Here is a 13,695-nt window from a genome sequence, read left to right as displayed (position 1 = left end):
GAAAAACTATAACTCCCAAAGTTTTGTAAAGAATCTCGGTTAAATTGGTAAATATAGGTATGAGTTTTTCCGAGATCTGTATTGTCTTTTGCTTCAATATTGAAGAAGAAGTTGAGCTACACCTGAACTATTCATTTGTGCTGAATAATGAAGAGGTGTTTGATTATCATTATCTGGTGAATTTACATCAGCACCCTCTGATAAAAGATATTCCATCAAATTTTCTGCTGCATAGCTATGTGTTGCATAATGTATTGGTGTTTTTCCATTAAGATCCTTTGCATTAATGTCAAATCCAAGGGAAATAAAATATTTACAGAGTTCTATACTGCCTTTATTTGCTGCAATGTGCAGAACTGAAAGTCCTTGTTTATCTAATTGTTTGATATTTGCTCCCTTTGTAACAAGAAGTTCGGTCATTTGTAACAATTTTGATTGTGCGGCAATATGTATTGGGAATTCTCCTTTTCTATTCTTCAAATTAATATTTGCTCCAGCTGAAATAAGATATTCCACTGTTTCAATGCTATTCCTATATACAGCTAAATGGAGAGCCGAATTTCCATCTTTATCTCTTGCCTCTATCTCTGCACCGTTTAAAAGAAGGAATTCTGCAAACTCTTTATGATTTAGAAGAGATACAAAGTGAAAAGGGGTTTTATCTTCTTTATTTTTCGTATCTATTTCTGCACCAATTGAAAGAAGGAATTTTGCTGCATCAACGCTTTTTAATGATGCTTCAGCGCATTTATGAAGAGTTGTATTACCTATTTTATTTCTTATATTTACATTAATTCCTTGTGAAACAAGATATTTCATAATATCGACTCTATTATTCCATGCTGCCCTATGAAATACAGAATCTCCATTCTTATTTGTTACTGTGATATCTGCATGATTGGATATAAGAATATCGAACATTTGTTTGCTCACATAATTGCATGAATTATGAAGAGTTGTTTCGCCATCACTATTTTTTGCATTAATATCCGCACCAAGTGAGATTAAATATTCAACAAGGTCAGGCATGAAGAAAAGAGAAGAATAAACAAAACAATGGTTGAAATTTTGTGTCATATCAAGGTATGCAAAAAATGCTGGAATATTATGATAGAAAGCTAATTCGAATAAATCAACTCTAAGATATATATTTTCATTCAGCAAAAATGTAACAAAATCAATATTATGTGAAATAATTGCAAATGTTAGGCATCTTTGGTTTGGTTTCTTTAGCTTCAAGCATTCGCTCATTATGTCAGGATTTCGGCCCAAAAATGATAATTCAAGGCATACATTAGTAATTTGTGATTTTAACTCTTGATATAGGTATTTAAAGCAACTTACAGCACCGTGATAACAACATAATTCCAATAGCGTTAATCCGTCACGGTAATATGGATATAAATCACTTTCGAAAATTTGATCTACTTCAAAATCAGGTGTTTTCTTTGAGTTTTTCCTGAATCGGTCCGACCTTGAGATGGAGTATCTCTGTCCTTTCATGTCCCTGTTGATCGTATATCCTTCTGGAGAAGGAGCATCTGTCATTGTTCTCTTCATCCAGTCGCCAGTGTTGTCATACCTCGTAGCGAATATCCTTGTTTCTTTTTCTTCAACAAGGAAGTCAAGATCGTACGCACCTGGCCCTGGTACATCATTAGAATCAGATCCAATATATTTAAACGGTCTTTTATAGGTTTAAGTGAAAAATAGCAAAAAAATTAAAAATGATATGTGATTCATTGAAATTTGAAGTCCAGTTAATAAAATACATAACAGTTTAATGATAAACAATAATAATTTGTCTAAACCAAGCTTTCTGCCTGTTTTTAGATAGAATTTGTTAATGAAACTAATCTTTCTTGGGAATTTTCAAGTTCTTTCTGGTATATTTGCAATTTTTCGTTCATTTGCTTCTCTTTCTCTTGAAGGACGATTCTTTCGTTTTGTAATTTTTCCAAATTAAACTTTAATTCTTCTTCCTCTTTATCTGTTTCTTCTTCATCTCTCTGGAGCTTTGCTAATACCTCACTCAACTCCTTTTCCATGTCATCAACTTCTTTCTTCTCTGCTTCAAGTTCTTTATCGATTTTTTCCATTTCTTCTTTCGTTTTCATTTCTTTTTTCAGATTTTCAAGTTCATTTTGTTTCTCTTTGATCTCGGAGTTGAGCTGGTCGGCCTTCTGCTTTGTTTCTTCAGCCTTTTCACTGTCTTCCTTTGAGTTTTTGAGGTTTTCTTTGAGGTAATTAATCGCATCTTCCAAAGATTTCTTTTGTGCATTGAAATCATCAGCAATGCGATTCTCTTCGAGTTCTAACATTTTTTCTCGTTGTAAAAGTTCGGATTTCTTCAAGTCTAATTCAATTAATAAAGTATTATAATCTTCTTCGACGTTTTTGTCTTCAATTGGCTGCAAAACAATCTTCTTTAGTCTTTCATCCTCTTCCTTTCTCTTTTCTATCTCTTTTTGGGCGGCTTCGAGCTTTAATTCTTCGTATTTCGATTTTAATTCTTCTAATTCTTTCATTTTTTCATCCAAATCCTTTTGTTTCTGTTCTATTTCTTTGTCCTCTTCATCGAGCTTCTTTTCCTCTTCCTTTGCAGCATTAAGTTTCTCTGTTGCGGCCTTTTTATTCGTTTCAAAAACTTCATTTTGTTTTTTCAATTCTTCAAGACGTTTTTGTAGCATTGCTTTTTCGGATTCTGCTGATATCTTGCGTCTAATGATTTCTTTGTGGCGATCTTCAGCTTCTAGGATAGCTATCTGGTGCTGTTTGGCTTCTTCTTCCTTTTGTAAAGTTTCATTTTCGTGTTTCGTTAAGTCGTTGTTGATGTAATCGATCATTTGCTGGATTGTACTTAATGTTTGACTTTTTCCGTATATTTCGTTCTCTAAAATCGGATCTACTTCTGAATTTTTACGCATTAAAATTTCTTTCTTCTTTTGGCAAATAAATAAGTCCTTTTTAACAAGGTTTAGGTGTTGCTGAAGCTCATATAATGTTCTGCTAAGAACTGATTCATCTTCTTCTGCTTCTTCTTGTTGTTTTCCTCGAATATCTTCCCATAAACGTAATTCTGTTTTTAAATCTTCGTTTCTTTTCTTCTCTTCTTCAAGTTCTGCTATATCTTCGTTGAGTTTTTTCCATGCTAAGTCAAGTTTTGATCTTTGTAATTTCAAATTTTCTTCTCTTTCCTTTAAAGAACGTTGAAAGCTATTCATTGGAGCTGCTGGTGATTGTTTCCACATCTTTGATTGCTGTCGAATAGTTTTATATGTTGGAGTTCTTGACATTTTTGTTTTTATAAAATTCACTTTTTTATAATTCTGGAATTGTAAAAAGATCCCAATCTACGAGAAAACCTTTAGCTAGTATTAGGATACCCACATTTTTATTATTTAAGCTTTGAATCTATATGAAAAGTTCAATTAATGTTTCATTAAGTCTAGTAGAGATATGCCGATAGCAACTTATCATAAACAGCATGTAGATAATCATTCTCTATAATTCAGCCCATCTACGCATGTACAAATCATTTAATCTAAGAAATATTGTTAAAGATATAAGAATTTGATTATATATCAACGATTTTTATCCTCACTTAGTTCGTCCTCAATTGGCTTGTGAATTTGGAGCTCTACTTCGTCATAACGTATTAGGAAGTGAATATAGTAGAGACTTGCATCAACTAGCATAAGGTTTTCTGCTATCTTTTATTGTGTAATGCAATAATTGAATAGTAATTATGCGCCAACTATATTTTTCTTCGAAATATTTGCTCGAATTTTTGATTTCTACTTATTTCTATCTAGATAACTCACTTTCAACTTTAAACATGAATTCGTATTAAAATACCGAGAGTTTAAAATAAATAATTTAATTACTAAACAAAAATAAATTTCATGGGCAAACGATTCGCAAACATGATCAGAATACTTGAGATTTGGGTCTCTGCAACAGTGGTGGTATTGTTAAGAAAGAATCATCAAATTTCTTTGGAGCAGTAAGTGAACTAAGCCAATTAGAGAATTGGTCTTGTGCTGGTTGCTGTGGGCAAGCAGGAACATTAAAAAGAAGTTCATTAGACCTTGCCTTTACTGAAGTATTCCATCTATTTTTAACTAAGGTGTCTGTCCTTCCAGGCAAGAATCTAGCGATGTCAGCCCACTTATTACCAAGCTCATGCTGCTTTTGCGCAAGAATTAGATCTTCTGCATAAGTCCATGGGCCTTTATTGATATTAGGATTCAAATGGTTGTGCCATCGCTCACGGCATTGTTTAGGAGTTCTATTTGTTAACATAGATGCTAACATCGACCAGTTAGTAGGTCCATTTAGCATGATATATCGGATTAATAATTGGTCCTCATGTAGGGTGAACGGACGCTTAGATATTATCTTGTGCTTGCATTCGCTCGTATCAGACTCATCACTTGATGTCATCGTTAACATAATGATCGACCTCTGCTTTGAAAACTATGTGATGACAACTTGTGACTTGTTTCTGGAAAAATCCTCTCAATTAATGCATCGATAATTGAGAGGGATGATTTGAATTTGTATTGTTTACAAAAATTGAGACGAATGATTGAAATGTTATTTTTGGAAGCAAATGTCAGAATTCAATTATAGCATATTGACTATTTATCTTTTAAATACCTCATGTATAGCTCAAGAAACTGACAATTGTCATCCAGAAAGTATTTTCTTAATCTAAAAACCAAAAATTCCCAATAATTTTTTGTATATTATGGGATACCAGTGTCATTTTCTGTCGTTGATCTTGTACTACACCCCTGAGTTAATGTTCTTCTCAAAATCCTTGAAAGGTTAAAATTAATTTAAAAAAAAACATTTAACTTTTTTGAAGTTAAATCGAAACGCAAATGACGGGAAAATACACTATTATAGTCATTAGAATTGAAAATTGATAATAAATAAAATTGAAAATATTGAGTCTTTTGAATATATACTTCTTGTTTTTCATCAATATTGTAGGTTTTTTATTATGATCACTCTATACATAAATGATATATCGGTTATTAAACTTGGAAAATCTTTAATTTGTCGATTTTTCGTTCTTATTCTATGTATTATCAAACTTGCTCATGTTTACCATTCATCTAATATTTCCAAAAAAATAATTGATGCATAAAATGATGTTTCATTTTCTATATATTTTTCTTGATTTTTTCATTTATAATTTTTTTTGGAAATAAAAACAGAATAACATTTGATTTTAAAAAGATAGAATGATTAATTTTTTGAAGCTTTCCAATTTTCTAAGGATCGATTATAAATTTTCTGTTATTCCAAGATTTCTATCTTTCTTATCAAATTAATTCTGCATTGTTGATCTACATATATGTCAAATTATATGTAAAATTGCTGTCGGTATATGGAAGAGGCAGGAAATTCTCTTATAATTTAGTAATTAATTGGAATTTTATCTCAAATTGTTCAATATAAGATTTTTATACATGGAACTAGGACTATAGATACTTCTTCACATATCTATGAGAAAACACGAGTTTTCTATTTTGATGCATCTCATAGAAAGTATTGAGCTCGAAGATGAACGTTTAAAAAATTAAAGTTGATGCCCAAGGACACCATATTATATGATGCCCTTGGTGTAAATCCAAATGCATCTCTTAATGAAATCCAAAAGGCTTATCTAAACACATCAAGGGAGCTTGAAGAAGGAGATTTCAATAAGGATGAGCATTTTCTCGTTCAAACAGCCTACGAAATACTTTCAAAGCCACAATTACGACGTATGTACGATACATATGGACTTGAAATGTCTTTACAGATACTTCATTCGAATTTTAATTACTCACCTCCACAAAAACAACAACAACAAGATTATTCTTATTACGATGAAGAGGAAGAAGAAGAAGATTATTATTATGATGTTGATGATTGGCAACACTTCAATCTCGACGTCTCTTTAAAAAATCTTTATCTTGGTTGTACCCTTCCTCTGCGTATAAAACTTACAGTATCGTGCCCTCATTGTCATGGAAATGGCACTCAATCACGTATGCCACATGAAATTTGCCATTCCTGCAATGGCCATGGATTTAAATACATTTTTGTTGACCCAGCATATGGAAACCTTCAAGCAAGACAAACATGCTCCACATGCTTAGGAAAAGGATATATTATTGATGACGAAGATATTTGCCAACGATGCTACGGAAAAGGAACAATTGAAAAATTAATGAACAAACAAGTTAAAATCGAACCAGGTACACGTGGTGGAGATATTATAAAATTAAAAGATATACATTCATTGGTATATATACACCAAAAAAAGGATCCTACATTCGTATTAAATGGAAATGATCTTTTGATGCATAAAGAAATTACATTGACACAAGCTCTTTGCGGCTCCCATTTAGTAGTTGATCATCTTGGCGATCGAAAACTTATCATTCCTACAATAGGAAGAGTAATTAGTCCAGATCAAGTGTTAAAAATAGAAGGAGAAGGATTTCCTGTTAAAAATAGTACGAAAAAGGGAAATTTGTATATTAAATTCCATGTAGAGTTTCCTACTGCAATTCCTCCAGCTCTTGCTACAGTTTTAGATAAATTTCTGCCTCGGCCTGTTGTACAACAGGAAACTGAAACATATATGCAAGATGGCAAACTAGAGGACTTTGGACAATATGTTGATCCTCAAAAACAATCAGAATACTCATACGAAGAAGATTATTTAGATTATTCCGAAGAAGAAGAGGAAGAGTATGATGATTAATTAGATTTTGTTGTTAGTTTGTAAATATATTATTTATGTTATTATTTTTGATCTAAAGTTCATAAATTTTTAAAAGATGACTTTGAAGATGACGCCAAGAACTCGAATGAATGCAAAAGTCTTCGGAATCACTGCTCCCTCAAGACAAGAAGATCCAATGCAAGATTCATCTCGTAAAAAGAATGAAAATAAACAATTTCAATATTTTCATAGCAAAGAGTATAAATTTATTTGCGAAATCGTTAGTAGATTTTCAGTCGAAAAGACAGGTATGTATTTAAAACGCGTCAAAGAACCTCTATTTCAAGCACATCTAAGAAGAGTTATCGAAAACGAACAAGAGAATCTTAAAAAATTAAAAGAAAAAACGAAATACGATGAAAAGGAACAATATGGAAAGGAATTAGAAGAATTACGCGAGCAATACAACAAATTAACTCAAGCAGAAGATGATTTACAAAGAACATATAATAGCGTCAATAGTACTTTTGCAAGATTAGTATATGAATGTAACGAATCAGTCATCGGAAATACTGCAATGCTCTATCAAGAAGATTATGAAAGGTTATTAGATCTAAATAAAAGCCAGCGTGATGCATTACGACAAAGAGAATACAGAGAACTTTGTAACGAAGGTAATGAAGCACTTCTAGATATGCTTACTAAGGAAACAAAAAAGAATTATGATGCAATAAAAGAGATAGAAGAAAGAATCGAAAAAAGAAAAGAACATGACAAAGAAATATCATTTCAATTAAGCGAACTCAGAGTTGAATATGAAAATGCTCTTGCGAAGAAATTTAATGCTAGAAATGAAGATTTGAATGTCAAGATGACAGAAATTATTGAATGGGTTCATAACAATGATCCTTTCATTGCAATGAACCAATTTGAAGATGCACAAAAGAAAAAGATTGTTGAAAAAAGTGTCTATGACTTAATTCAATCAGTTGGAGATGGCAAAATTTCTGACTATGATGTTCTTGATCCACCTGTTGTTCCAAAACTCCCAGAAATGGACATCAACATTGAATGAATATTGTGACCAAAATTATATTAATTACTCATATACATTGTTGCTTCATATCATTTTGTTTGCATTTCACTCTTACATTTAGTAAAGAATTTTGTTTGTATTGTGATTATTGAAATTTCAAGGTATTTGAATTTATATATTTTACTTGTAATATCTCCATTGAATATAAGACAATAATTTTGTCATAATGCAATAGATTTATTGATATATATAGCAGGGGATATTAAATTATTGAAGAATGACCAAACAAACTTGAAGGAACTTTCATACATATGTTACACATAAATTTTATAGAAGAAAAATGAGACTCGATAAGAAAGTGAAAAAATGAGAAAATAAAGGTACAAATATCGATTTGCGAAAATCAATCAATCAAACACTATTGCTTAAGACAACGTTTTTATTAATCCGGATTGAATTTTACTCACGCTTGGAAAATGAAAGCTAGAAATTTTCTGAGGTCTCAAAATAAAAAAGTGACAAGCACAAGATTTATTAGCTTTAAATCATACATATTATGTGTATATATATATTGCAGAATTTTGAATCAAAAATAATTTTTCTTTCAATTTTCAAATTGCCAAGAATATAATTTGAAGCCGATCGAAAAGCAATAAAGAGTATATTTAAATCAATAAGTTGTTCAAGTTAAGTGAAAGATACTCATAAATAATTTCTAATAATTGCATTGAAAAGTGATATATTAGAGTATTTAGAATCAATAATTTATTAAAATTTTTGGAATGTAAAATTGTGCAATAATTTTTTGAAGGCATTCTTGAAAATATAAAAAATCAAAAATACTAAAACCTAGATAAGCTTCATATTTTAGGTCCATTTAAGATAATAAAAAAATTAAAATATTAGCGGCTTTTTTACTAAGCGAAATTGAAATTCAAATTTATCATTCTAGCGCATTTTGGTTATATCTTTCCATCCAAGTTAAAACTATTTCTCATTCAATTCATACAAATTTTTCTATTGAACTTAAGTAGTTGTCAAAAAGAACACCACATCTGTACATATGTTACATAATATATCTCAAAAAAAAATTGATTAAATTCAAATTAAAGTGTTCAGAGTTAATTTGAATATTTTAGAAAAATTCTGAGAGGTTCTCAAAATACTCAATCTTATTGTTGAACATTAAGGGTGCACCCGTATGTACGTTTATTTGAGAGGAGGAGGATTACCCTCTCAATTTTGAGGGATTCGTTAGTTTATTTTCTCGATGAATATGCAATAAAATTTGATTTTTACCTTATCAATATACTTCATATAATATACACATGTTCATGTAAAAACTTTTTTCCAAAATCCTCAGGAATTAAGGGATTTTTGAATTTTAAGAATTTTTTTAGAATTTTTTCGAAAAAAAAATATTTTCAGAACAGCCTTAACGGCTAAGATTTAGGAACAATGTTAAGTATCAAAAAGAAAGGAGGTCTGATATAGACAACATATATCGTTGAAGGTTGAAAAAATCTCTAATATTTGAGCCCAAAATTTCAAATTTTAATTTTTTGAAAAAAGAGGCCACCCGTATGTACGTTTATTTGAGAGGAGGAGGATTATATTTTTGAAAGGGTGAAACATTATGAATATGTTAATTATATAATAATATGTATTATTATAAAAAAGAAAAAATAAAGCACGTTAAAATTTTTCTTTCTTGATTTTTTACAAAATCTACTTAGAATTATGCAAAATATGACTAAATAATTATAAATTTCAAGCTAAATTTTAATTTTGATAAATAATTTAAATTTCAAAATATCAAGTTCAGTTCGACTATGTATGTAGTAATTCCTCAATAAAGTGCCAAAACCCTATTAAAATATATGAACATTTTCAACATTTTAATGTTTTTATTTAAAAATTTGTTGGAATATGAGCTTCAAACAATTATTATGTAAATAAAAATAATTAAATATATGTATTTATTCGTATTACAACCGTAGTAAGTCGATTCTTCCTTTCTTCTACTGAGGTTTGAATTTGATTTCGAATTGTAAAGAGATTCAAAGGGAAAATACTAGCGGATAAAAACTACCTCCATGAAAGGGTCATAATGGAGTCAAGTTGTATTTTTTGATATTTTTTGCTTTTCGAGCCTAAATAGGTAGCCAAGATAATGCCTAAAAATAAGGTTCTAAATTCTGAAGTTTACATGATCCTCTCGTGTGCACCCTTAATATCTTCTCAATAGAATGAATCAGCGTGAATTACAGTACTTTGCGACACAAGAAATTAAATTTATACGTGTATTGGGACGTGGTGCCTTTGGCGTTGTTTATCATGTTCACTCAGATCACTATGGATCTGAGTTTGCGTTAAAAAAGATTCCAGAAAACGCTTTTAACACCATGGAGCTTGAATGCCTCATAGAAATCGACACACCACGAAAAACTCACCTTTACCAGTATTTTAGATTTGAAAATAGTATTTATTTACTCATGGAGTTTTGCCCATACGATTTATCAAAAATTATCAAGACCAAAAACACTCTACCAAGAGATGTTTTCATGAACTACGTTAGGGATGTTGTTTTGGCTGTAAAAGCCTGCCATGACCAAAATATCGCTCACTCCGACATTAAGCCTTCTAATTTCCTTATAGATCAATATGGGAGAGTCAAAATCAGTGATTTTGGACTTAGCTCGATTTATAAAGGCGATCCAATCTCATTTGCTTTTTCAGGAACCAAACTTTACATGGCACCCGAGATATTTAACAAATCTGCTTATAACCCGATTATTGCTGACATGTGGGCTCTTGGCGTTACAATTTTCTACATGGTTACGAAAGATTATCCATTTAAGTCAGATAACGAGGAATTACTAACATACATCATCCATAGAGGTAAGTATAAAGATGACATGATAAAGGATGACCTACTTAAAGCAGTAATCGCGAGATGCCTGACTGTAGATGTCAAACAGAGGGCTTCATGCGATGAGCTTTTAGAAATGCCTTATTTCCATCAAGATTTCTTCATGCAGCAACTTAGACCATCCAACTCCAGGATCTCATTAAAATCAATGGCGCATGACCCAATATTTAAGCCAAAGATACCAGAAGTTAGATCAATCGTTAGTATGCAATCAACATTCTACAGGAATAATAGCTCTTCTCGCTTGAGATTGACCATTCCTGAATCAAAGTCTCAGGCACAGCCATTTATTCCAACTAACGTTATAGAAGAATAAGTACATAATATAGCCATGCATATTTATATGTATATAATAATTGTTTGTAAATTATATTTCATACTTTAGTTTTTTTATCAAATAAAAATATCGGATTTGTTATTTTCTTTGGTACAAAAATTAAGTACCATTCTTTAATTTGCTTTTTCTTAATCCTTATTTTAAGAGATTAAGATTTCAAGCGTGGAAACACGTGTATGTGCTCGACTAGATAAAAATTTGAGCTGTAAATTAAAAGACCAAATCGTTGATTGACTAATAAATAAATGTTGAAATCCATTCTGATCATGGTTTCGGAAACAAAATTAGTGCGAGTTATTCCATATAGATAAAACGCTGGCATGTTAAATTGTAGCATTCGCTCAAATATTAAATCTTCAATTCGCGATTTATGGAAAGAATACCAATGGTTCATAGAGTAGAATACTCTACTTATAGGACAATCTATGACATCAATACCATTTGGATTTCTTTATAATGACATTAACATGATTGTTTTGACTCATCAAATCGGAATCATTTCTTATGATTTAGTTGTTAGAGTACTTAGTCGTTTGGATTATACATTGTTTGAATTTAATTGCAAATAAAAAATGAATAAAAACTTTGTTTATTAATAGATAAACATATTATTTCATCAGATATGATGCAATGGAAGTATTTTAACACCTGCTGTAAGCAAATTTCATATCAAATTAATAAAAGATAAAATTAATCAAATTACAGAAGTAAACCAATAACTAACGATCACAAACAGCTAATTCTGGATTGATTAACATCATTAGATTGCTATAATAACTAACTTCAACGTCAACCTTTGATAAAAAATGAAAAAATGAGCGAAAACAGAGTATAATTGATTAAACATACTTTCTAAGATGAGTTTATCTTATCAGTTATCAATTCAATTAATTCTTCTTGCTCATCATCGTCTGGATCTATATTTTCTAAAGCAGATAAAAGATCTATTTTGTCAAACACAGGCAACAAATCTCCCAGTTGCCCATTTGCTTCAAATAATGATGTAATTCTTTGGATCATTTGAAGACTTTCGTTAATAACTTCTCTGTTCTCACAATTGAGTAAAATTGAAAAAGCATATATAATCTCATTTGAAATTAACTGAGAAATTAAACTGTTATCAAGTCTTTTGAATATCTTGAAAATTAACATTGAAATCTCAATAATACTGGCATAATTGGTCGATTCAGCGTCAATTAAACCAGATAATACTTCTAAAATGTTAGTTTGAAGTACTGATTCAATATTATTTTTTTCAAAATAAATTTGAAACAGTTGGCAAACTTCTTTTGTTATTTTATTCGATGTACTGGACTCAAGGATCTTCATGAAGCTACCTAAAGGAAATTCTGAATTAGGAAAGTCATTTTTTGATAATAAAACCTTAAACATCTTTGTGATGTGTAGTACTTTCTTTTCATCCGGTGATTCATAGTAAGATGAGAAGAAATCTAAAATTTGATCCTTAAAAAATTGTTCAATTGAATAACAATCATTGGAAATCATATGCATAATAGAAACTATAATAGTGTTGGAGCCTTCCAAGTCAAGTGATAAGATAAATTTTGCAATTTCGATTATTTGAGAAACTTCTAGCGAAGACAGATCTGTTTTTGAATAGTATTCGATATATTTTGATATAAGACTTGAGAGTTGCCCATCAATTTTAATATGCTGAGTTCCAATGCTCAAGAAAATTTCATAAATTGTTGAAAGTGGCGCAATTGTATAAAATTCTTTAAATCTATCGGGGTAATCTAATATAAACAAGGAAAGAATCTGAAGAGCTTCTGTGCAGTTGTAAGAAATCGGAGGCTTAATTAAATTCGCTAAGATATCTAATAATCCTGAAGAAATGTAGTAATCAGTAAATTTTCTATTAACATATAACAGTGATTCAATGGCTCTAAGTATTTGGAGTAATAAATCTGCATCATCAATTTCTCTAAGAATTGTATTAAGAAAAACATGGAAATCATATTCTTCTATGATACAAGTAACATCACTTTCAGTTGTTTCACAGTGTTCTGTTGAAAGTATAAGTTTTGTTTTAAATTCATCGAGATTTGACTCTGAGTATGAGGTGATTATAGTTTGAATTACATCAGCAAATTCATGCGGTGTTATTTCATCATCATTATCTGACGAACTTTCAATCTCGTGATCTTCAATACTGTCTTTAACATTCATAAATGAAGATTTAATTAATTATTAAAAATACTTGCCATAATGGAATAATCGTTCGAAGCCTATGAAAGTCTATTTCAGTTCAAATATCAGAAATATAAAGGATTAGGTCATCAGAGATTAAAACATCCAGAGTTTAGAAGCTATTTATCTTTTAGGGTCAATTTTGGTACCACCTGTAAAGGTATGTGGCCGAATTGTTAATTTAAATTATTTGGAAATAAATAAAGTGATAAACAGGCAATTAGCATATCAACAATACAATTGACCTTGAATATTAATAAGATTTCAATTGCAAATGAGAAAATGCCAAATCATGAGTAATTTCACAAAATAAATCAAATAAAGACACTTCTGTCCGTAAAGACAAGCTTCAAGCATGAATCATTCATCATTTTCATTGTCTGTGAATCAATCTATGAACTAATTAATTCACGAGGAAATCAAAATTGCAGTTCAAATATCCTGACAAC

General features: G+C 30.4%; 7 protein-coding genes across 7 annotated transcripts, besides 1 other annotated feature; 3 read left to right on the top strand and 4 right to left on the bottom strand.

Annotated features, from left to right (window-relative positions):
• Positions 1-93: 93 nt before the first annotated feature.
• TVAGG3_0872680 (spectrin binding) lies at positions 94-1,548 on the bottom strand (the record flags this gene model as incomplete). The annotated part of the gene is made up of 1 exon (XM_001306494.1): positions 94-1,548. One exon carries the CDS (start codon positions 1,546-1,548, stop codon positions 94-96), a length of 1,455 nt encoding a protein of 484 aa, XP_001306495.1.
• Positions 1,549-1,747: 199 nt separating this feature from the next.
• On the bottom strand, positions 1,748-3,303 carry TVAGG3_0872670 (biological adhesion protein; the record flags this gene model as incomplete). Its single annotated transcript, XM_001306493.1, has 1 exon — positions 1,830-3,296. One exon carries the CDS (start codon positions 3,294-3,296, stop codon positions 1,830-1,832), a length of 1,467 nt encoding a protein of 488 aa, XP_001306494.1.
• A 627-nt stretch (positions 3,304-3,930) lies between these two features.
• On the bottom strand, positions 3,931-4,446 carry TVAGG3_0872660 (RNA polymerase II transcription regulator recruiting protein; the record flags this gene model as incomplete). The annotated part of the gene is made up of 1 exon (XM_001306492.1): positions 3,931-4,446. The coding sequence occupies one exon, from the start codon at positions 4,444-4,446 to the stop codon at positions 3,931-3,933; it is 516 nt and encodes a 171-aa protein (XP_001306493.1).
• A 1,156-nt stretch (positions 4,447-5,602) lies between these two features.
• TVAGG3_0872650 (heat shock protein binding) lies at positions 5,603-6,769 on the top strand (the record flags this gene model as incomplete). The annotated part of the gene is made up of 1 exon (XM_001306491.1): positions 5,603-6,769. One exon carries the CDS (start codon positions 5,603-5,605, stop codon positions 6,767-6,769), a length of 1,167 nt encoding a protein of 388 aa, XP_001306492.1.
• A 76-nt stretch (positions 6,770-6,845) lies between these two features.
• On the top strand, positions 6,846-7,805 carry TVAGG3_0872640 (uncharacterized protein; the record flags this gene model as incomplete). The annotated part of the gene is made up of 1 exon (XM_001306490.1): positions 6,846-7,805. The coding sequence occupies one exon, from the start codon at positions 6,846-6,848 to the stop codon at positions 7,803-7,805; it is 960 nt and encodes a 319-aa protein (XP_001306491.1).
• Positions 7,806-8,955: 1,150 nt separating this feature from the next.
• Positions 8,956-9,996: a mobile genetic element.
• A 19-nt stretch (positions 9,997-10,015) lies between these two features.
• Positions 10,016-11,014, top strand: TVAGG3_0872620 (protein serine/threonine kinase protein; the record flags this gene model as incomplete). The annotated part of the gene is made up of 1 exon (XM_001306489.1): positions 10,016-11,014. One exon carries the CDS (start codon positions 10,016-10,018, stop codon positions 11,012-11,014), a length of 999 nt encoding a protein of 332 aa, XP_001306490.1.
• An 873-nt stretch (positions 11,015-11,887) lies between these two features.
• TVAGG3_0872610 (armadillo (ARM) repeat-containing protein family) lies at positions 11,888-13,225 on the bottom strand (the record flags this gene model as incomplete). Its single annotated transcript, XM_001306488.1, has 1 exon — positions 11,888-13,225. One exon carries the CDS (start codon positions 13,223-13,225, stop codon positions 11,888-11,890), a length of 1,338 nt encoding a protein of 445 aa, XP_001306489.1.
• Positions 13,226-13,695: the final 470 nt, after the last annotated feature.

Source organism: Trichomonas vaginalis, chromosome VI (assembly GCF_026262505.1).
Source record: "Trichomonas vaginalis G3 chromosome VI, whole genome shotgun sequence".
Taxonomy (NCBI): domain Eukaryota; phylum Parabasalia; order Trichomonadida; family Trichomonadidae; genus Trichomonas; species Trichomonas vaginalis.
The sequence above is the reverse complement of the archived record's forward strand: the minus strand, read 5'-3'. Positions and strand labels throughout refer to the sequence as shown.